Here is a 24,522-nt window from a genome sequence, read left to right as displayed (position 1 = left end):
TTCACCATGTTAGCCAGGATGGTCTCGATCTCCCGACCTCGTGATCCGCCCGTCTCGGCCTCCCAAAGTGCTGGGATTACAGGCTTGAGCCACCGTGCCCGGCCAAATCTTCTAAGCTACTTTTCCAGCGAGTTGGGGGGAAAAAAAGTATTTGATTAAGAATCACCATAGAGATGTCCGATCTCAAGGCTCTAGTTGTTAAATAGATAAGCTTAAACAAAAACAAACTCCACAGTTTGAAAATTAAAGCAGTCAAGGTGTTTTTCTCAGTACAAATCAACACTACTGATGACATTCTCCTTAGTGAGAGTCTCCTTTGGAAATCGCTTCTCCTTCCCACCAGCATATGAAGGCCCAGTCTTGCAGCCACTGTTTCTCTTGATCTGTACTCCACTAACTGCCCAAGTCACACAGGTAATTAATTAATAGAGCTGGGATTCGAACCTGGGCCGTCTGGCTCCTGAGTCAATGGTCTTAACCCCTGTGCTGCGCTGTGTCAGGGTAGGAGTCTTAGATCATCACATCTATAAGTTGACATTATCTGATGGTGTCACTGATGATAGACAGCATGAGCCATGTTCTAGTATAAGCCTATAGTTATATTTCTAGTGCAGAATATCAGCAGCACAGGATTTTAGAGCACAAAGGGAGATTGAGTTGCCGAGGAAGGCCTTCTGAAGATGTCATGTCTGCAGCTGCATCTTAAAGGCAGGAGATGTCAACAGGCACAGGGTAAGAGAAATGGCACTTCAGGAGGTGGGGAACATAAAGAGGAAATGCCTCTGTTCCAATGCCAGAAAAGACGCCCCACATGGGAGCTTACCCACATGCCAGGACACGGTCATTGGCCATTTGCCTTCCTGGTCACTGCGAAGGTTTGGGCTTACTTTTTTTTTTTTTTTTTTTTGGTGGAGTCTCGCTCTGTCACCCAGGCTGGAGTGAAGTGGCCGGATCTCAGCTCACTACAAGCTCCGCCTCCTGGGTTTACGCCATTCTCCTGCCTCAGCCTCCTGAGTAGCTGGGACTACAGGCGCCCGCCACCACGCCCGGCTAGTTTTTTGTATTTTTTTTAGTAGAGACGGGGTTTCACCGTGTTAGCCAGGATGGTCTCGATCTCCTGACCTCGTGATCCGCCCGTCTCGGCCTCCCAAAGTGCTGGGATTACAGGCTTGAGCCACCGCGCCCAGCCTGGGCTTACTTTTATAGAACTCGGCCCATAGTGCCTGTTACCCAGCCCTACCTCCACTTTTCTTTGTCACTCATCTTCCCCAAACAACCCTTTTCCTCTTTCTTTGCTCCTTAAAGATATCTTTTTCCTACACCTTCCCAGAGAAGAAAATAGATTTTTGAAATTGAAATAAAGCTAGGGAAAAAAAAAAAAAAAGCAGGTGGCCACAGATTTTCTCTAGTTTGCCTCCGTGTGACCAAGTGAGACCAACGGGTCCGTGCCAGCTTCTGAATGGGCCACAGACCTAAGTCTGGCAATTGTGCCAAACATTCATAATTCCTTCCTCAGTTAGAGAAGGGACACAGTAACCTTTTACTCTGTCAATTTCAATAGTTGAATGTCCTCCAGCTATAGGGCTGGTTTCCAGAGAAATGCTGGCTGAGAAGCAAAGGAGAGAAAATGGCAGGTGTGAGGCCAGAAGGTTCCCCGTAATGAGTAAGGATGGAAGTCAAGTTCACTGGGCAAGCCGCGACACTCACGTACCTCGTCTGGCGCAAGGGGATAGGTAGGGACACACACAGGAAAGGATCGAAGGTGTTGCTCTGTTTCAGGCAGTGGGGACAAGTCAAGGAAGATCTGTGAGGGTGAAGAACAGAGGCGAACGTTTAATCACACGTAAACGATTTGGCGGTACAATTCAATACAGAATTACCCTTGCATTTCCACTCCCAGTGATTCCACTCCTAGGTACATACCCAGAGGAATTGAAAACAGGTGTTCAAATACTTGTATACAAGTGTTCATAGCTGCTCCATTCACAATAGGTAAGATGGGAACAATCCAGCTATCCATCAACAGACAAATGGGTAACAGAATATGGTACATCCACATAGTGGGATACAACTCAGCCATAGAAAGGAATGAACCCCGGTCTGTACAACAACGTGGATGAACCTTGAAAACAGTAAGCTAAATGAAAGCAGCCAGGCATGAAAGGGCACATATTGCATGATCCCGCTTATATGAAGTATCTAGAACAGGTAATGCCATAGATACAGAAAGCAAATTGGTGGTTGCCAGGAGCTGAGGGAAGGGAGGATGAGGCTGACTGCTGACTGGGTACCAGGTTTTATTTTGGGGTGATGAAATGGTTAGGAACTAGGAGGTGGTAGGTGCACAACACTGTGAATGTACATGTCCCTGAATTGCATGCTTTAGAGTGTTTAACTTCATGTTACAGGACTTCCACCTCCATTTTTTGTAAAAAGGGAAAAGAAACTTTAGGACATATATAAATGAACTGACTATGAGAAGGAAAGCTATAACCCGTCCCTGCCATACAAACCCAGCATGCCAACTTCCAGGCTGAAGGGATCTCAGGGCCATCTCTTCCCCTGCTTCTCAGCCTCACTGTGCCCCAGAACCACAGGAAGCTTTTTAAAAAAATTCCAACGTCCAGGCCCCACTCCCAGAGATTCTGTTTCAAGGTGGGTAGAGAGGGGTCCGGACATCAAAATCTTTCTAAAATCCTGAGAGCTTTTAAGCTCCCCAAATGACCCCAGTGTTCACCCATAGTAGAGAACCACTGACACCACCCACCCTCCTTACTGTACAGAAGAAGAAACAACAGAAGTCACTCCTTAAAGTAATAACTAACATTGCAATAGCATTTACTAAGAATCGAGCATCATTCTGAGCACTGAGCATAGATGAACCCGTTTACCACCCATAGCAACTGATATTACGCCCATTGTACAGAAGAGAAACCTGAAGCACAGCGAGGTTAAGTAATCTGCTGAAGAACACACGGCTCTTAAGGAAGAAAGCTAGGCTCGGTTTCTCGAATCCATGCTCATATCACTCCTGTGTTCTTTAGTAGAAATCAGTGAGGTGTCAATTGGTTCAGAGTAGATATATATAATGTTCATTTATATTCTTTCAACTCTTTTAAACTTAATACTCCCTTACTTTAAAATGGAGCTCTGAAAATGAAATGCAACATTTTTTTTTTTTTTTTTTTTTTTTGAGACAGAGTCTCATGCTGTCACCCGGGCTGGAGTACAACGGCGTGATCTCAGCTCACTGCAACCTCTGCCTTTTGGATTCAAGCGATTCTCCCTACTCAGCCTCCTGAGTAGCTGGGATTACAGGTGCCCACCACCACGCCCAGCTAATTTTTTGTATTTTTTTCAGTAGAGATGGGGTTTCGCTATGTTGGTCAGGCTGGTCTCGAACTCCTGACCTCATGATCCACCCACCTCAGCCTCCCAAAGTGCTGGGATTATAGGCGTGAGCCACTGTGCCCAGGTGAAATGCAACTTTTATATTCCACATGTACGTACCAATTTTCTTTCTCCTATCATATGATGCAAGGGATTTCTCTGCATGCTACGTTACTAATTGTAAAAATCTACATTAACTTCTCTGAGGACACAGAACAAGACCGCCCTGGCAGTCTGACTCTGAAGTCCATACTCTTAGCACTGTATGACATTCCCGGGATAAGTCAGCAAGTAAAGCCAAAGCTGGTATCAGAACAGGTTTCCTGAGTCCTTGTGGAAAGTGCCCGTCTTGTTTGATTGGTTTTCCACTGAGCAGACAAATAGGAAAATCCAGGGACAAACAGGAACATAAAGGGGAGGGTGCCGCCTGAGGCACTCCTGGGTGATCTGTCCATTACAAGTCAGTTATCTTGGATACAACTTATCAGACCATCACCCTGATTACAGAAAACAGGCCCCGGTACTGGACATTCCATCGCCCCTGCTGCCTCAGGTCATTTGCCTTTGGGAGACCCATGGTAGTTAGTGTTTTTGTTGAAAGCACTGTATCCGACAGTGAGCGCCAGCTAGCCAGAAACCCAACATTTCTGGGGTCTCCTCTGCCACTGCATCTCTCCTCCAATCCTTCTCCACCTCTGTCCATCACGTACCTAGGCAAAAATTGGCCTGAAGGAGATACTTGGGTCATTGGGAAATCCCCAAATTCCCATTTCACAAGTATATAAACCAATGAGAGAGAATGTTTTTCATTGACGTCTTCGTGTTTTTCAGCCTGCTAAAACTATGCCGGGTTGCATTCTTCTTGAAGCATTGCAACATATGAAACCAGTTCAGGAATATGACTTTTTACATTGAGCCACCAACTGCTATCTGCTAGCAAGCGATGAGTGGTTTGTAGAAAAACAAATAGAATGGGCAAATTTTATATTGAAAGAATGAAAATGGGCCGGGCACGGTGGTTCATGCCTGGAATCCCAGCACTTTGGGAGGCCGAGGCGGGCGATTGCCTGAGGTCAGGAGCTTGAGACCAACCTGGTCAATATGGTGAAACCCCATCTCTAGTAAAATTACAAAAATTAGCCAGACGTGGTGGCCAGTGCCTGTAATCCCAGCTACTTGGGAAGCTGAGGCAGGAGAATCGCTTGCACCCGGGAGGTGGAGGTTGCAGTTGCAGTGAGCTGAGATCGTGCCATTGCACTACAGCCTGGGCGACAAAAGCAAAACTCCGTCTCAAAAAAATAAAAATAAAATAAAATAAAGAATGAAAAAGTATAATGTTTTCATAAGAAACTATAGGAAAGATGTGAAATATACCCATGTATCAAAGGTTGAGAAATGAGGACAGACTGATGTGATCAACATCTGGAAGAAGATGGAGAGGCAGCTTCACTTTTACAAAAAGCTCTGGCCACGTTACCAGGCTACAGCAATATACCCCAATGTGGCCTGACGGATGCCTCCGTTCTCCCCATTCGCTCCAGGACATTCACAGTCCTGCTGTGCTGTCTTGCAAGCGCACTCACAGGGCAAAGGAACACAAAATCACCCCACTGCCTTTCAATGTTCACAGGCCCATTTCCCTAAGTTATTCATTCTCCTTGTCAAATTGCTTCTGTTACAAAGCTAACCCTGTCAGTGCTACTAAAACTCAGGGCTGCGGTTTGCTTTTCCACCTGCTACAAATGCCCACCAATGAGCCCTAGGCTTTGCCCCTGAATTTCTTGTCACTCTGCCCTTTAACTGCTGCCAAATACACACACATCTTTCACCTCAAACCCAGTCCACTTGACCTGCTCACTGGACAGTGGATCTGACGTCTACGCAAACAGCAATAATTATGCCAATACATAAGCAAGATCTCACCTTTCGGAGATCTGTTCTGAGGAAGCCTTCAAAAACATCCTTAGACTTTCTGCGGATAAAGGCTATGAAGGACGTGAAGAACTTGTGCACACACACACACACACAGACACACTCCTCCAGCCAAAACTCCAACATAGCCACAATCGTTGGTTGTTAGACTTGCAGACATTCTCAGACTGTGATGATAATCACATAGAATAACTAAATATCTTTGCTACAGTCCAGGATCTTCCACACTCTAGTACTGGAGGTTCCTCTTCTCTCCCTCAACCAAAGTCAACAACTCAGCCCCCTTAAAAGGGGTTTAAGGGACGATGCCTCTGAATTAACCCATAATAACACATCCGTCAATTACATCAAGAAGGCCGATGCCATCCCAGGCAAGCCCTCCCCAGGGAGAGGAAGCCAGGAGAGAGTCAGGGACAGCAGGAGCCGCCAGCCAGGCACTGCCACTACCGACCACTGCAGGAAACCACCTCACAGACCTCAAGGCATCCCTGACGGCACCTTGTCTTTATCAGCAGGCACAAAGCAGGCATTTTCAGCCACTGCCAGTTCATCTTTAGCGTGAACACCTCACCTCTTACTCATCGTGCTATAGGAAAAATACCCAAAGGGCACTGATGGTCCATAATATCCAATCAGCTCAAATGTCACTTCCTCGGAAGTCCTCCCCACCCCCGATTCATCCCACGCCAAGTCAGGCATGTACTTCAAAGCACCCTCGAGTGCTCCGAAGCACTCATCAGTTATAATCATAGAAAAACTCAAGAGTCACCGTAAATCCTAGATTCTCATCTCTCCCTTAGTCCCTCTACCCCTCACCACGTTAGCAAGACTGGGCTGAGGGGTTAGGGGTAGAGGGACTAATGGAAAGATGCTGACTCTCCATCCAAACACATACTCCAAACCCCTCCACTTCCCTCCATCTCTACCATCACCTCTGCCGTTCCAACCACCACTGCTCTCCCGCTGGGACCACAGTGGCAACACCAACTGTTGCTCCTGCCTCCTCTCGCCTCCCTGCATTGCTCATAAAAAGCAGTTGCCTCTGGGCCGGGTGCAGTGGCTCATGCCTGTAATCCCAGCACTTTGGGAGGCCGAGGCAGGTGTATCACTAGAGGTCAGGAGTTCGAGACCAGCCTGGCCAGCATGATGAAATCCCCATCTCTACTAAAAATACAAAAATGTGCTGGGCATGGTGGCACATGCCTGTAGTCCCAGCTACTTGGGAGGCCAAGGCAGGAGAATGGCTTGAACCCCGGAAGCAGGGGTTGCAATGAGCTGAGATCATGCTACTGCACTCTAGCCTGGGTGACAGCATGAGACTCTGTCTCAAAAAAAAAAAACAAAAACAAAAAAACCAGTCACTTCTGAAACTGATGAACTAGATCACTCCCTCCTTTAACTCTGCAGTGTCTTCCTGTGTCCTTGAGACTAAAACTTGGACTGAAAACCTGCCCTACCAGGTCCCCACCCAACTCTCCAGCCCATCTCCAGTGCATGCTTGTAATCCCAGCTACTCTATTCTTTGGCAGCTACCCTGGGCTTTCCATTCCTTGAACTTGCCAGGATTATTCCTACTTCTGGCTCTTAGCCTGTGCTGTGTCCTCTGCCTGGAATACTCTGTCCCCAGTTATTAAATGGTAGACTCCTTGTCACTCTGTTTTCAGCTCCACCATCCCTCCGATAAGAAACCTTCCCTGCCCGCCTTATGGAATGTTGGCCACTCCCCTGCCTCCCAAGTGACTCCTTATCTTTCTGCTGATGGCTGTCACAGGTTGTTGTTTACTTGTACATTATCTAACATTCCCCCAGGTAGAATGTGAGCTCCCTGAGAATGGACTGAATCTTGTTCACAGCACCTACAAGACAACCCAGCACACAGTAGGGCACGAATGAAATCTCTAAAGAATCCACAAGGATTCAGCCGGGAGTTCTCCTCCTCATGGTAACTGCTGGACCAAGCACATTAGCAGGCACTTGAATATTTGAAAGAAGGAAAAAGAGTATGGGGACGAGAGGGGAACTGAACAGAGAAATAGGTGAATGAATTGTACAAGGACACAGATGAATTTGACCTGCTGGCGATGATCGGTGATCCCTCCCCTCTCTCTAAGACGCCTTCACCTTATACTCCCCTTTCCCTCGTTCTAAATGTTTTCTTTCTCTTCCTCTATGCTTTTCCTCTGTCTCTTTATTTTTGGTTCTAGCACCCTCTGCATTGGGCACCTGAAGATAAGACAGATGCCCGGTTGGGCGCGGTGGCTCACCCCTGTAATCCCAACACTTTGGGAACCCGAGGCAGGTGGATCACAAGGTCAGGAGTTCGAGACCAGACTGACCAACATGGTGAAACCCCATCTCTAATGAAAATTAAAACAAAAAAAAAAAAAATCAGCCGGCGTGGTGGCGCACACCTGTAATCCCAGCTACTCAGGAGGCTGAGGCAGGAAAATCACTTGAACCCGGGAAGTGGAGGCTGCAGGGTGCCAAGATCATGCCATTGCACTCCAGCCTGGGCATCAGAGGGAGAGTCCGTCTCAAAAAAAAAAAAAAACCAAAAACAAAACAAACAAACAAACAAAAAAACAACAGATAAAACAGATGCCCTACAAGCGGCTTTCATGGCCAGTAGTTTTGAAGACTGGTGACCACAAAATCTAGGTTTCCTCTCTGCATACCTCCTCCTGGAGAGGAACCACATCCCTCAGGAAATGAGAAAGGCTTTCTTCAGGCATGACAGAGAAATCTGAGCTCAAGGGGTGCGATCCTCTTTACTCTGTACGTTAAACAATCGCAAACAGGAACGAAGAGCCCACAGTCACCCCGGCTGTTTCGTCAGGGTCCCCGTCCCTGGTGAGGCAGAGAGTGACAGAACTTATCAAGTGCTATGGATTTTTCTTCACCAGTGGAAGGCAGCTTAGTTTCAAAGACTATTTGGTCTTCCTAAATAATCAACCTCTAAAGACAGTAATTATAGCCTATTTATCTTTTCAGTGGTTATTGAATAGAATAGGAATCCTAAATCAGGATCGTTTCCGGGCAGTTTTAAGTGACCTCTTGCTGTGCAAACACAAAGAAGACACGTCCCCAGAAAGTATGGAAGTAAATGGCTCTAAGTAAGGAAATTCTAGAAGACGGAATAATTATTTCCTTGTTTGAAGATAAGTCAATAAGAGAAGAAAACCACTGGAGACCTCCAAGAAACCACTGCAGAGCAATGCAAAGGGAAGATTATCCAGACGACTCAGAGAAAAGCACGGCTTTGAAATGATTTACTGCAACATCCAGAAGAAAAATACAAAAAACTCTTTTTGGTATCCATAATAGAGAACAGAGTTTCTGTGAAACTGAAGGAGCAGCAGAGAATCACAATGAATGGACAGGGTTAGCTGGAAAAACAACAGAAGAATTGCGAAGAAAGCAAAAAGGCAGGACTTGTGCTTTAAAGATATTTCAGGGGACAAATCCTGGTTCTGCCACTCATCATATGTCCGTAGAAAAAGCCCAACCTCCCAGATGTTAATACTCACCCCCTGAGACTTTTTGTAAGGCTTAAAATATCTATAGACACACACACACAGATACATATACATGAATACATATATTGGCAACACACAGACACACACACACACACACACACACACACACACAGAGGCAAGCATCTTAGAGGTGGCTCTTTGTAACCAATGACTTCCTCATCTAAATCCTGCCTGCTGTGCTCATTCCCACCTTTAAGCTTGCATTTGTTCTTGTTGAGTATCTTCCTACCCATTCGTACTTCTACTCATCCTGCAGAGGCCAACAAAAGGCACACTTCCTCTGAGAAGCCCATGGGGTTTTCTCCCCTCTCTGACCTTTCACTGCTGCTGTCAGTGCTTTCACTGAACATTATAATATTGAAACTATTCTGCCTTGTATGAGTCTCTGCACTTTCATATAAAAAAAGCTCAAAGAGAACACATACTTTCTGAAGTCAAAGGCTGCATACGTTTTTTTATTGTTTGTTTATTTACTTATTTTTTTGAGACAGGGTCTCACTCTGTTGCCCAGGCTGGAGTACAGTGGTGCGATCACGGATCACTGTACTCCAGCCTCGATCACAGCCCCGACCTCCTGGGCCCAAGCAATCCTCCTTTCTCAGCCTCCCGAGTAGGTGGGACCACAGGCACGTGCCACACCCGGCTAGGATTTTTTTTTTTTTTTTTGGTACAGATGGGGTCTCCCTATGTGGCCCAGGCTGTATATATATTTTTATATCCTCCATAATGCTTGGAACTCTTGAGCTCAGAATGACTTGTTAAGTTGGGCTCTCTGGAGAGAGAACAAACAGGAAGGGTCTCCCCAACTTCAGAGTGACTGCTTGCTAGTGAGATCCCAGCTCACATTTACCTTCTATAGAATCACCCCCTTATCACCCCTCCTTCAAGTAAGGTGGAGGGCCCAGGAGCCAAGAAGAAGGAAAAGAAGAAATACTAAAGGTCAGAGACGACAGGAGTGTGTGCTTAGTCAGGATTTCTAATGGGAGAGAGAAGGGTGTTTGTGGTTTTGTTGTTTTGAAATCTCAGGGTAAATCTGGCAATGGGAGACTGGTTACCAGGAATGGAGTTTGTGGGCTTGGGTGATACATTCTAAACACATCCCCGTCTTACCTATATTGTGCTTGAAAGTGGCTTTGCACAAAGCTTTCACCTAAAGGAAGCTGAGCTGATGGTGACAGGCAGTTCTCAGAGGTTTTATTGGCTTCAGGTGGAAGCTGCAAAGAAACGAGGAAAGGAAGCCAGATTAGATATACCTCTCGTCACTCAACTGCTTCCAGACCACCGAGCCCATGCTTCCTCCTGGGCCCACATCATCCCTCTCTGGGCTTCTGTAGAGTCTCAACCTTCAGTGCTGCCTTTACTATAACTCAAGTTTCTTTCAATCCCCTGACCTCCCAAATTCTCTGGGACAAAAAGTGTGTGTGTATTAAAAGAGCAAACCTGAGCCTGAACCTTGGCGGATGCTCGCTCATTCTCATCAGCCTCACCTGTTCCCCCTGGATGGACGGCCCTGTGCATTATCTCTGTCCTACTCAGTTTCAATGTCTAGGTGCCTTTTGTATATTTCACGGGGTGGGCTTGCCATCACCTCAAATGCATCCACACCAAATATCTCCACCTTCCACCTGCCTGCTAAATCATCCCTGCCCACATTTTCCAAGGAGCCAGTTTCACATAAGTATTCTCTTTTGCAGGCAAATGAGTCTTTTAGTTTTTCAATTTGGTGCACAAGCTTCCTTCACTCCGTCCATCAGTGCTTGTGTCCTTTACATTCCCCTTGCGTTTCCTCGTTTCCTGTGGCTGCGATAGCAAATTATCACAAACTGGGGGCTGTAAACAATAGCTTATTCTCTCACAGCAGCCATCCAAAATCAGTATCACTGCACTGAAATCAAGGTGTAGGCAGGGTTGCACTCCCTCCAGAGGCTCCAGGTGAGAGTCTGTTCCTTGACTCTTCCAACTCTGGTGGCTGCCGGAATTCCTTGGCTTGTGACCACATCACTCCAGTTTTCAATCCTAGCATCTTCAACTCTCTCTCTGCTCTGTCTTCACATAGCTTTCTCCTATGTGTGTCGCAAATCTCCCCCAGCCTGTCTTTCAGAAGAACACTGGTAGCATTTACAGCCCACCTGGATAATTCAGGTTAATGACCCCATCTCAAGATTCTTAATCACATCTCCAAAGTCTTTACCATAGAAGGTAACGATATGATGTGGCTGTGTCCCCACCCAAATCTCATCTTGAGTTGTAATCCTCACAATCCCCGCATGTCTAGAGAGAGACCTGGTGGGAGGTGATTGGATCATGAGGGTGGTTCCCCTATGCTGTTCTCGTGTTAGTGAGTTCTCATGAGAGCTGATGGTTTTATAAGGGGTGCTTCCCTTTGCTGCTCACTGTTCTCTCTCCTGACGCCTTGTGAAGATGGTGCCTGCTTCCCCTTCCACCATGACTGTAAGTTTCCTGAGGCCTCCCCAGTCATGTGGAACTGTGAGTCAATTAAACCTCTTTCTTTTGTAAGTTACCCAGTCTCAGGTATTCCTTTATAGCAGCGTGAAAACAGACTAATACAGATAACATCTACAAGATGCAGCGATTAGGACCCCATGTCTTTGGGAGTCATTTTTTAGCCTATCTCACCTCAGGGCTTCTGTGTGCCCTAATGCCACCAACCTCCTCTGGACCCCTACCACTTCCAGAATGAGTTAATCAACCTTTCTCGTTTCCCTAAATTTATTCTTCACCCCCTGTCCGTTCCCTACCACACATGGGACATGATTTTTTGATTAAGGCCCTGTTATGCCAAAATTTCTGTCCTGGAAGATGTCTGTCCCTAAGGGCAATCCCAGAATCAAAGCCACTCATAATACAACGCTATTTAGTAAAATATAAACTTACCTATATAAATATCTATGCAAGGCCCCACATAAAATATGCCCTAGAGCAGCATCTCTCAACTTTTTCATCATTACTCCCCTCATGGAGTCTTTTTAGACAATTTTTCCTAACATTCCCACCATGAAACTCGAATACCATTGATACACTGTGCATGCGTCTATATATACCTTTAGAAGAACAGGCAGGCAGTGAGGTATACGTAAAGACCTGGGTGAAATTAGAGGTAAATGTTGAAGGATTTTAGAAAGCAGATGACAGAACCAGGCAAAAGGAACACATGTGAAGCGTCTGGGGTAAGGTGTGCAATTTACTTCAAAGTACATCCAAAAAATAAGATGAGGGAAAAAAAGATATGAGTAATGAGTGGATAGAGAGACAGATGGGTAAATGTGTGATAAAGCAAATTTAGTACAACATAAGTTGTAGAATCTAGGTGATGGGGAGGAGTGTTCACTTCATAATTAATTCAACTTTTCCATATGTTTGAAATTTTTCATAATAAAATATTGAGATGAACAAGTTATGGGTGCTCAAAATGGTCATTCTTATATGTCCTAATATTTTATGACACCCAATTTGCCTAGGATACAAGATGTGCAAAGGGAAGTAGAAAACAGGGCTGGAATGTGAGTCTGGTGCCACAATGGGTGGGGACTTCTATGTCCTAAGGGAGACTACCTGGCTCAGTGAACAGCATAGTAACAGGGTAAAGAATGTCCAAATCAGGCTGGGCACAGTGGCTCACACCTGTAATCCCAACACTTTTAGAGGCCGAGGCAGGTGGATCACCTGAGGTCCGAAGTTCAAGACCAACCTGGCCAATATGGCGAAACCCCATCTCTACTAAAAATACAAAAATTAGCCAGGCATGGTGGCAGGCACCTGTAATCCCAGCTACTCAGGAGGCTGAGGCAGGAGAATCACTTGAACCCTGAAGGCAGAGGTTGCAGTGAGCCGAGATTGCGACACTGCCCTCCAGCCTGGGCAACAAGAGCAAAACTCCATCTCAAAAATACAAACAAACAAACAAACAAAGAAAAAGAATGTCTGCGCATGTGCAGTGGCTCATGCCTGTAATCCCAGCACCTTGGGAGGCTGAGGTGGGTGGATCACCTGAGGTCAGGAGTTCAAGACTAGCCTGGCCAACATGGTGAAACTCCGTCTCTACCAAAAATACATAAATTAGCCAGGCATGGTGGCACGCATCTGTAATCCCAGCTACTTGGGAGGCTGAGACAGGAGAATCGCTTGAACCTAGGAGGCAGAGGTTGCAATGAGCCGATATCACGCCACTGCATTCCAGCCTGGATGACTGAGCAAGACTCCGTCTCAAAAAAAAAAAAAAAATGTCCAAATCCCCACACCGGTACTTGATTACAAGTTACTCGACTGCTCTGATCCAGCTAAAAAAGTTACTTAATCTCTTTGCTCTATGATTTCCCAACTATAATAAAGGGATAATGACAGTACCTGTCTGATAGGGATTCTCTGAGTATTTAAAGAGTTTCTATATATAAATCACAAGGCTGAGTACGGTGGCGCAAGTCTGTAATCTCAGCACTTCAGGAGGCCGAGGTGAGCAGATTACTTGAGGTCAGGAGTTCAAGACCAGCCTGGCCAACATGGTAAAACCCCATCTCTACTAAAAATACAAAAATTAGCCGGGCGTGATGGTGCACACCTGTAATCCCAGCTATTCAGAAAGCTGAGGCAGGAGAATCACTTGAGCCCAGGAGGCGGAGGTTGCAGTGAGCTGAGATCGCACCACTGCACTCCAGCCTGGGCAACAGAGCAAAACTCTGTCTCAAAAAAAAAAAAAAAGACAGCATATGTACAAAACACTTAGAACCATGCCCGGCACAAAGCACAGTGTAGGTGGTGGTTGTTATTACACAAGGGGGAGTACCTGATGAGTTTTGAACTCAGGTGGTAGCAACATGCTTGGAGAGATGCTTTAACTTGACAGCTACTGACTCCCAAATGAAGAAGTATAAGTTTGGAGGTTAGGACACAGATTAGTAGGCTCAAGCGTTCAAGAAACAACAGGATAAGGTAGAACAGGAGCCATAAAGATGAAAAGGAGGGATGGATTCCAGACACCCGAGGACGTAGCTTCATCAATCAGCCCCTGACTGTGGGAGTGGAGGAACGTGATCAACTCCAAGGATCCAGTCTGGTGCCTGGCAAACCCCGGTTCCATTCACAGAGAGGCAAAGTCAAAAGGAGAGGTGTGTTTGGGACGGGCATGCTCGGTTTGAGGTGACTCAATATCCAGGCAGAGACATTCATGACAAATAGGGGAAGAGCACTTGGAGGAGCTAACTTGGATGCATAGCAGACCCTGGCATATTTTGACTGCCCTGTATATGCTACTCTTCCTTTGGTAGTAGTAACCTCCGTTTTAGAACCCTGAATCCAGTCCATGCATGGAGAGGGGTCTTTAATCAAGGGTCCCGCCCTCACCTACCAAGGGATAGGCCCATGGCCCAAGCAAGCCACACTGAGATGCTCCTACTCTGAATGTGAACCATGACCAGAGTGGCCAATGGCTGAAAACATTTCTGCAGACTGTGTTGTCCAGGGAAGAGAACAGAGCAGTTCCTGCTGCTGCTGAGATACCCTTAGAGCTCCCTGATTCTTGACAGTTCCAAGTTGGCCCTTCAGCCTTCCCTGTCATCCAGCGTGAGGCTCTTTGGCCTTCTCCTAAGTCCCCTTTCTTGTCTGAGTCAGCTCAAGTCGGTTGCTGTTGCTTGCAACCCAAGAATTCACAATGACACTCAACAGCATCGGGAGAGGCTGTGGACAGGATCACCCAGGGAAGGGCATGGAGAAAGAAAATCCTGAAAGAGGCTGGAGTGAGGGGCAGCAGGGGATCATTCACAAAGCACAGACAATGAGGTCAAACGCGCTGGCTCTGCTCTGTTAGCTGAATGACCCTCAGCCTCTCTCTCTGAGCCTCATTCTACATCTAACACATCAATTTCATGGAGCTACCATTAAAATCACAGGGGATGACCTGCACGGTGGCTCATACCTGTAATCCCAGCACTTTGGGAGGCCAAGGTGGGAGGATTGCTTGAATCCAGGAGTTTGAAACCAGCCTGGACAACATAGTGAGACCTCGTCTTTACAAAACTAAAAAATTAACCAGGTGTGGTGGTGCATCCCCACAGTCACAGCTACTTAGGCGGGAGGCTGAGGCAGGAGGATCACCGGAGCCCAGGAGGTCAAGACGGCAGTGAGCTATGATCACTCTACTGCACTCCAGCCTGGGCAACAGAGTGAGGCCCTGTCTCAAGAAATAAATAAATAAAAATAAAAACAATCTCAAGAGATGACATATATTGTGTATCTTCCCTGCACATAGTCAGTGCTTAATACATGTCAGCTTCCCGATCCTCTCCCCAGCCTCATCCCCTACTTAATTCTGCAAGAGCGGCATTTTCTGGAAAGCGAACTGATAAAAACATTGTGTTAGGGTTTCTAAAAGGGTAATAAAAATGTGCCTTCTTTGCAGGATGAAAACATTTGAGGATCAGTAAATTAACAGAAAAGAAAGCGGCCCTTATGGTTTTTATTCCCGTTTCAAATAAATCTAGCTACATGGCTTTGCTATGTCTTGAAAACAGAAATAACCTCAAAGAGAAAAAAAAAAATCAGAGTTTCACAGAGGACAGAGGCTTTCCTTCTAGGAAAGGGAAAATGAAGTTTCACGCCGGATAATCCCAACAGCTCTGTTCTCTACCTTCAAGCGTACACAGCCGGGCCTCTGCAGGCAGCCCAATTTTCTGAGAGCAAATTTCAGGAGAGGCTTTGACCCAGAGAGATCTTTTCTGGTTTCAATCAGGTCAAACTAAGGGCGGCGTAAGCTCCTCTCTCTAGCCAATAGCCAATAGCTGGTCTTGCCTAGCTGGTCTACTCCTAACACGCCTGGTCCCTTAAGGAACAGGAAGTAGCTGGAGAGATCAAGGCCAGGGAGCCAGGGGCGGAGGGGTCTGGAATCAGGCTGGGCCCTGTCAGCCACATGGGAGTCTGATTTTTGTTTTACCTGCTATTGGAAGCCAGTGGGGGAATTTAAGCAGAAGAGGGACAAGCTCTTATTTCCTTTCTATCTGGCGGTAGTGTGGAGTATATTGCAATAGGACATATTCGAAACTGGAAAACCAATTATGGTTGCTTTTACTTGTGTTTTGAAGTTGTTAAAAAGAATTATTGGCCCGGCGCGGTGGCTCACGCCTGTAATCTCCGCACTTTGGGAGGCCGAGGCAGGCACATCACGAGGTCAGGAGTTCTAGACCAGCTTGGCCAACATAGCAAAACCCTGTCTCTACTGAAAATACAAAAATTAGCCAGGCATGGTGGCGCACGCCTGTAGTTCCAGCTACTCAGGAGGCTGAGGCAGGAGAATCGCTTGAACCCGGGAGGCGGAGTTTGTGGTAAGCTGAGATCGTGCCACTACACTCCAACCTGGGCAACAGAGCGAGACTCCATCTCAAAAAAAAAAAAAAAAAGAATTATTGCCAGGCCTTCTTGACTTAAATAAACACAATATTATCTTAAAGAAAGGTCTAGGGGTGGTGCACCACAATGAGGAACAAAGGTTCTAGAGCAGTGGCTCTCAACTGGGTTGGGGGAATGGTGATTTTGTCACCATCCCCATTCCCATCCCAGGGGACATTTGGCAATCTCTGAAGACATTTTTGGCTATCACAAATAGTCAAATGCCTAGTCTAGATGCCTACTAGACTGGCATCTAGGAGGTAGAGGTGCTACTAATGCTACCAGGAACAGGACAGCCATCCTCAGAAAAGAATCAACTGACCACAAACATCCAACAGTGTCGAAGTTAAGGAAGCCTGTTACAGAGTTGAGTTTACTGGATTTGGGTCCTAGCTGGATTTGGGTCCTAGCTCTCTCACTTAATAACTGTGTGACTTGGGGCAAGTTACTTAACCTCTCTGTGATCTTCTCCACCCTTAAGCCCAATGCTTTTTCCTGCTACCAAGAGATAGAAAAGGAAAATGGAAAGGCTATCTATCCCACCTACCTTAGAAGTAGGAAGACCTGCCTGGTATAGCCAGGGAGAGGGGAGGGAAAAAAACAGGATAAGAGGGCCTTCCTAAGCAGCCAGCAGGAAGAGGTACCACCTATCTCTAAGTCTCCTCTCTCCGCCATAGGAAATTGAGAAAGCACAAGGAATGCTTTAGGGAAAGGAATCTGACACACTGGCTTTGAAATAGACAGAGCCAGGTTCAATTCTATCTCCACCAAGTAGAAGTTGAGTGGCCTTGAGCAACTTAACCTAAATTTCCATTAACTGTAAAATATGAGTTATCCTTGTAATAGTAAAGCATGATGACTAATTTAGTCAATCACTTCAAGAGTTTATTGTCTACTCCGTGTCAGGTAGGGAAAGAAATTGTGCAAAGCATCAAGTTAGATCCCTGGCACATAACAAACATTCAATAAACAGTATCTTTTTAACAAATATATCCTTCTGATTTCAAAATGTGTTCACTATAAACTTGTGGAATCTACAGTATAGTAGACATATGTTTATCTGCTCAGCATTCCTTTCTTTGGGGAAGCAAACTGTTCCATTTCTATAAAAGCTCTCCTTGGCCCACGTTCACCCCCACAGGCATGCAACCCAGCTGCACCCAATTAGAATATTCCATTCTTCTGGCCACATGCCCAGGAATGGACATGTGAACCAAGCTGAGACAATCGGACTCTTCCCTGGGCTTTTTCTGGAATCCCAAGCTCTAAAGACTACACGAGCATTGCAGAAGGCCATCTTGTTACCATCTGGGCAGAGTCAGTCTGAAAATGGATTCAGAGACAAGGGATAGAGACATAGTCAAAGACCTGGTGATGTCATCTGAGTCCCTGGATCCAGCCCTACCTGAAGCTGGTCTGACCCCTGGACTCGCAAGTTATAAAAGTCAATAAATGCCCTTTTGTTGAGTGAGACTAAGTTAAATTTCTGTCACTTACAACTAAAAGGCGTCAGAATAAGATAAACAGGAAATCATGGCACCCCTAATCTCAAAACCCAGAGAAAACACCATGACCTTTGAATGTGTGGTCCTCCCAGGTTTTATTGGGGTGATTGTTTGCTTTGTTTCATTTGTATGTTTTGGGAATGACTGGGGTGATTATTTTTAAAATAAGAAAATAGGTTTTCAAACCAGACCCCTTGGGCTTGAATCCTGACTCTGTCCTTTACTTAGCTGTGTGGCTTTAAGAAGGTTACCCAATCTCTCTGATACATGAAACATATATAGTTATGTTCTCCTTTTCTTAAAGTTGTAAGTTGACATTTTAAGAGAGAAAAGAAAAAAGAAAGGTAACAGCTGGAAAACATAAAGGAAACAGACAAACTTCAGGAAAATAAGACTAAGCTTCCTGAGCTGTTCATTCTCTATTACGCTAGAATGACGGGCTCCAAGCAAACACTGAAGGGATGGGAAGGTGATGGTTGAAAGATCTAAGCACTTTCCAAGGGTTTTTTTATTTGATTAATGAAAAGGATGAGAATAACGTGTCCAGATTTAAAACAAAACCAAAAAACTGGTGAAACAGTTCTCATGGCTGCATCTGGATCAGCCATGTGATACATCAAAAGGTATGTGTTATTGATTAATTATCAAAGCTCATGAAACTTTTCTTCTATTACAGCAGATTATTCGTGGATGTTGTTAAAAGAACTTTGCTCACTCATTGATATGGAATTATCAAAGTTCATGAAACTTTTCTTCTATTACAGCAGATGATTCACAGATGTTTTTGAAATAACTTCGCTCACTCATTGATATGGTTCGGCTGTGTGTCCCCACCCAAATCTCATCTCAAATTGTAATCCCCATAATCCCCACATGTGGAGGGAGGGCCTGGTGGGAGGTGATTGGATCACCGGGGGCAGTTTCCCTCATGCTGTTCTTGCGATTGTGAGTGAGTTCTCGTGAGATCTGATGGTTTTATAAGGGCTTTTCCCCCTCACTCTCTCTCTTTCCTGCCACCTTGTGAAGGAGGTACTTACTTCTCCTCCCAACATGATTGTAAGTTTCCTGAGGCCTCCCCAGCCATGTGGAACTGTGAGTCAATTAAACCTCTTTCCTTTATAAATTACCCAGTCTCAGGTATGTCTCTTTTTTTTTTCTTTTCTTTTCTTTTTTTTTTTTGAGACCAAGTCTCACTATGTCACCCAGGCTGGAGTGCAGTGGCGTGACCTCAGCTCACTCCACCTCCCACATTCAAAGGATTCTCCTGCCTCAGCCTCCCGAGTAGCTGAGATTACAGGAGCGCGCCACCACACCGGCTAATTTTTGTATTATTAATAGAGATGGGGTTTTGCCATGTTGGCCAGGCTGGTCTTGAACTCCTGACCTCAAGTGATCTGCCTGCCTCGGCCTTCCAAAGTGCTGGGATTACAGTCATGAGCCACCACACCCGGCCTCAGGTATTTCTTTATAGCAGTGTGAGAATGGATGAATACTTTCATAATATAATAACTTCATTCACTTTTACTTTCTTAAGTGGGAAACAGAGGACTAGCATTAGAGCATAAGCCATCATTGAGCAAAGTCCATAAAGATTGCGCCTGAGGTAGCAATCAGCTGTTCTTATGACAAGTCATTGTAGTGCTTTCCTCCTCTGAAAGGTTTGGGGTTTCATCAAAACCTGGGGATGCTAAATGCACATGTGTAAAAATCATCCACCCTGTGTCGTGAGAGGAAAAGTTAACAGTTAGTGCTCTGTAGAATACATAACTGAGAAAGCAACGGTAGAGTTCAAATGGTACCATCTGCAAATAATAAGGAACGGTACTCATGGCCTTGGATGACCACACTAATGTACGGAATACAAACCAAAGAAAAGACTTTTCATATTTTGAGCCAAAATGAAACTCTATTCATTATATCACTGGGACAAAGAGAATGAGAAATACTGGAATGGAAGGAAATGCCTTGTGTAAAACAAACACAGCTAAGAGAAGGGTGCAGGGAATGGACTGTGGATATAGTAACCAGACTATATAGGAATCTAAGAATCTCAATTTCAAGATTCAGTTTTGAGGAGCTGAGTCAATATTTAGAGGAAAAAAAGAAAACCCAGTACATTGTGTTGTTTTGAGAGTGACCGACCTTTTCCAACACCGGCCCTCGGGATGAACCCTCCAGGTCCTCGTGTACACGATCCAGCAACCAGAGCAGGAATTCCAGGGCGTCATGCTGGGAATTGCCTTGGAACTGAGAGCCATACTTGGAAACTGCATTCTGAAAGGAAAAAAAGGAAATCCAGAGGTGAATTTGGCCCCTTATACAACCAAACGAAGGCTCTGTGAGCACCAGGTCTACCAAGTGGTCATTATTCAGCCCTGACCTGGGATGACAGCATGCAAACCGCTGGGGTGGAAATGTTCTTTCATGCCAAAGCCCGCCCTTTTGGGGCAATGTCCCCAAACAGTATGAGGGTCTCTGTATATAGGAGAAGATATTTTCTTTCCAGAGGCCTGCTAATGTATGTTCTATCCTTTGAAAACCCAGAGGGTGGTCTCTGTTGAGTATTTTGATACTGTTGACCATCTGACCCACCGAAGCTCTCTCCCTGTGACTGCTGGGGTATGATGCTCCACTAGTCTTCCCTCCATTGGTCTATTCTCATGCTGTCTCTCTCTGTTCACCTAGATGGTGAACAGCCTTCTCGCCCTACTTGCTCTCCCTTGCTGATTTCATTCATTCCCATAACTTCAACTCTTTCTTCTATCAGAATACTGACATTTGCAGTGAAGTTGATTTCCTTAAGTACCATGCATGTAGCTCCTCTACTGTCTCTTTCTAACATGTATGAAATTTAAGGATACAAACTTGTTTCTGTGGTTAGGTCATCAAATGGTTGAACCAGCCCTTCACTACTTTGATAAATACGTATTGAGTGCCAACCACATGCCAGGCACTATTCTAGGGACCAGGGATACAACAGTGAACAAAACGGATGAAGACTCGCTGCCCTCGTGGTGTTTGCATTCCTGGTCCCCCTTGCGCTGTCCTTCTATTAAATTGTGTAGCAACTTTGTCATTTTCTGCATAAATGCACACTCCAGCTTTTTAAAAGTTTATTGCAAAGAGTAATATAGGCACATACTAAAAAACAATAATGCAATAAAAAAGGATGATAATGAACTCTTCCTTCTACCTGGCCTTCATCCCATGGTACCCCTTCTCAGGGGACAGCCACTTTTAGCACTTCCTTCAGCATCTTTCCAGGGACTTTCGCTATACATGTGTGAGCATGTGGGCATCTGGATGTAAGCAAATCACTTGTCTATGTGTTCACACATGTACATGCACACAGCACACGATGGCTGTGGTTCTCTCTTAGACTGCAGAGCCAAACCTCCAGTCTCATCCCACGCAGGTCTGTTCTCTGCTCATGCCTGCCAAAGGGATTGGTCTTAGCCAGGCTGAGGACCAGGACAATCCTTAACACTGCCAATCAAATCAGGCGGTCTGGGCTTTTTTTTTTTTTTTTCCTTTCTTTTAATTTTCCCTTGAGATTTAAAGGAGCCTTTAGAGGCCAGGTGCAGTGGCTCATGCCTGTAATCTCAACAATTTGGGGGGCTGAGGCAGGTGGATCACTTTAAGTCAGGAATTTGACACCAGCCTAGCCAATATAGTGAAACCCTGTCTATACGACAAATACAAAAATCAGCTGGGCGTGGTGGTGCACGTCTGAAATCCCAGCTATTTGGGAGACTGAGGCAGGAGAACTGCTTGAACTTGGGAGGTAGAGGTTGCAGTGAGGGGAGATTGCACCACTGCACTCCAGCCTGGGTGACATAGTGAGACTCTTTGCTCAAAAAACTAAAAATAAAAATAAAGGAGACTTTAGGATGAAACAAAGCAAAAATGCAAGATTTAATTAACTGAAATGCTGGTTTTGAGTCTTTTTTTTTTTTTTTTTAAGACAGTGTTTCACTCTTGTTGCCCAGGCTAGAGTGCAATGGCACGATCTCAGCTCACTGCAACCCCACCTTCGGGTTCAAGTGATTCTCCTGCCTCAGCCTCCCAAGTAGCTGGGATTACAGGTGCCTGCCACCACACCCAGCTAATGTTTGTATTTTTAGTACAGATGAGGTTTCCCCATGTTGTCCAGGCTGATCTCGAACTCCTGACCTCAGGTGATCTGCCCGCCTCAGCCTCCCGAAGTGTGGCTCTGGGTCTTTATGCCAATCACATTAGTTTGGACTCTTCCCCCAGGCTTCTCTGCGTGTTGATTCCCAAGTAGGGCTACCAGATTTAGCAAATAAAAATACAAGATGACCAGTTAGATTTGAATTTCACATAAACAATGAATACGTTTTTAGTAGAAATATGTCCCATGCAATATTTGGGACGTATTTACACTACAAAGTTATTCATTTTTTATCTGCAATTAAAAGTCAGCTGGGCGTAGTATATTTTTCATCTGGCAGCTCTACCCTCAAACAACCCTCAAACCTATCTTCTTGTACCAACGCATTCTCTTTGGGGTGAGCAGCTGGTCCTTCCAACTCAAAATCTCTAAAACCAGCTCATCCTTTTAATGTAGGTGTCGTCTTTCAGGTTCTCCTTCATATCGGTCAGCTGTCAAGCAGTCTGGATGCTGCCTCCCAAATGTCTCCACCCTTCCCCTACAGAAGAGTCTCATCCCAATTGTTGAGTTCCACCTGTAGCTGACCCAGACAACAATATGTACCTAAGGAGGGGCCCAGCCCCTAGGTTCTCCCCTTGCCAACCCACTGACTTCATGGTAGACCAGACCAATTTTCCTACAGCTCAGCTGAATAGTGTCATGCTCTGACTCTAAATCCTTCCTTACTCTCCTGCTCACCACCAAATAGTCCAAGAACCCTCTCTGCTTCAGCCCCAAGCCGTATCATTCCATGTTTCAAAGCTCCAGGTAAGTAATCCACCTAGCTGCCCCAAACATGCTTTCCTACTTCTACAGTCGAGACCTTTCCTTTTCTTTTTTTCCCTTCTTTTTCTGAAACGGAGTTTTGCTCTTGTTGCCTGACTAGAATGCAATGGCACGACCTCGGCTCACTGCCACCTCTGTCTCCCAGGTTCAAGCGATTCTCCTGCCTCAGCCTCCCAAGTAGCTGGGATTACAGGGGCCTGCCATCACACCTGGCTAATTTTTGTATTTTTAGTAAAGACGGGGTTTCACCACGTTGGCCAGGCTGGTCTCGAACTCCCGATCTCAGGTGATCCACCCACCTCAGCCTCCCAAAGTGCTGGGATTACAGGAGTGAGCCACCGCACCTGGCTTAGACCTTTACTTTTGTTCTTCCTTCCATGTGAAATCCATTCCTCTCCAGTTAATCATGATGATCCTTTAAGCCTGACACTCTTCATCTTAGCCTGGCTATAGTACCTGACAACCTTTTCAGAAAGGAGGTGACAACTTCAAGAAGCCAAGACAAGATAGGGCCTTAAACATGTCCCTCTCCATAAACAGCAATTCCACTTTGGGGGATTTTGCCTTAGGAAATGGGAGATACAAGAAGAGATGTCTTCACACATCAAAGTTATCTGGGTGAAAACTTATGACACAGTCAGATGGCCTTAAAATTTATGACTGATGAAATACAAGTGATAAAGAAAATAATAATCTGGTCATAAGAAGAAAAAAATGCAAAAATACATATTGGAGATTGTTTTATGTATATATTTATAGATAGAAAAATAAAAGACCAGAAAATACATGGCAAAATAGTAGCAAATGGTTATCATAGAATAATGGGATCATGAGCAATTTTTTTATTTTCATTTGTAAATGACAAAGTTTTTTAACAGTGAACATTGTTCTTTATTTGTCTTTTTCCAATTATAAAGTATTTGGCAGGTATTTCTCAGAATTATTTTTAATAACCTCCTGATGACTACAGAAGTCATTCCCCTAGAAAGTCTATGGAAACAGGCTAGGGGTTGTGGCTCATGCCTGTAATCCCAACATTTTGGGAGGCCAAGGTGGGCGGATCACAAGGTCAGGAGATCAAGACCATCCAGGCTACTAAGGTGAAACCCGATCTCCATTAAAAATACAAAAAATTAGCTGGGTGTGGTGGTGGGTGCCTGTAGTTCCAGCTACTCGGCAGGCTGAGGCAGGAGAATCACTTGAACCCAGGAGGTGGAGGCTGTAGTAAGCCAAGATCGTGCCCCTGCACTCCAGCTTGGGCAACAGAGCGAGACTCTATCTCAAAAAAAAAAAAAAGTCAGTCTATGGAAACATAACTAGAACTGCACAAAGCAGTTCCCAAGAAGTTAATTAGCTTGGGAAGAATGAACTGCAATATTTGGTTACTTATCCCACATCTTTTTTTTTTTTTCGCTGAGGTCTGCTATGTTGACCAGGCTGGTCTTGAACTCCTGGCCTCAAGCAGTCCTCCCATCTCGGCCTCCCAAAGTGCTAGGATTACAGGCATGAGCCACCGTGCCCAGCCCTATATTTGGTTATTTCTCTCCTTCAACATGGCATAACTCCATCTGTGTGTATGTTTTCTTTCCCAAACATTGACAATTTTCAACATTTCTTATTAAAATTAGTCCTAGTTATTTCATATTTCTGGTTGTTTTATGAATAAAAATCTAATTTTATATGTTCCAAATGGTTATTCCTTTGATTTTCTACCTTCCATCTGATGTAACTAATGACACTAATAAAGTTAAAATAAGGATTTCTAGAATGTTTTAGCAATTTTCTTTCCATTTAATTTTTTTTTTTT

The 24,522-nt window shown here is 45.1% G+C and overlaps 1 protein-coding gene across 1 annotated transcript in view; it reads right to left on the bottom strand.

Moving 5' to 3' along the window:
* Positions 1-24,522, bottom strand: part of USP43 (ubiquitin specific peptidase 43) — a 95,686-nt gene that overhangs the window by 58,349 nt on the left and 12,815 nt on the right. The window contains exons 3-5 of the mRNA XM_011973183.1: positions 19,901-20,032; positions 9,969-10,072; positions 1,712-1,804 (exon numbers count right to left, since the gene is read on the bottom strand). Coding sequence (XP_011828573.1) covers positions 1,712-1,804; positions 9,969-10,072; positions 19,901-20,032 — 329 coding nt within the window. The remainder of the gene's footprint in view (positions 1-1,711; positions 1,805-9,968; positions 10,073-19,900; positions 20,033-24,522) is intronic.

This window comes from Mandrillus leucophaeus, unplaced genomic scaffold (genome assembly GCF_000951045.1).
Source record: "Mandrillus leucophaeus isolate KB7577 unplaced genomic scaffold, Mleu.le_1.0 Scaffold135, whole genome shotgun sequence".
NCBI lineage: Eukaryota > Metazoa > Chordata > Mammalia > Primates > Cercopithecidae > Mandrillus > Mandrillus leucophaeus.
This window is presented reverse-complemented; position numbering and strand designations above follow the sequence as displayed.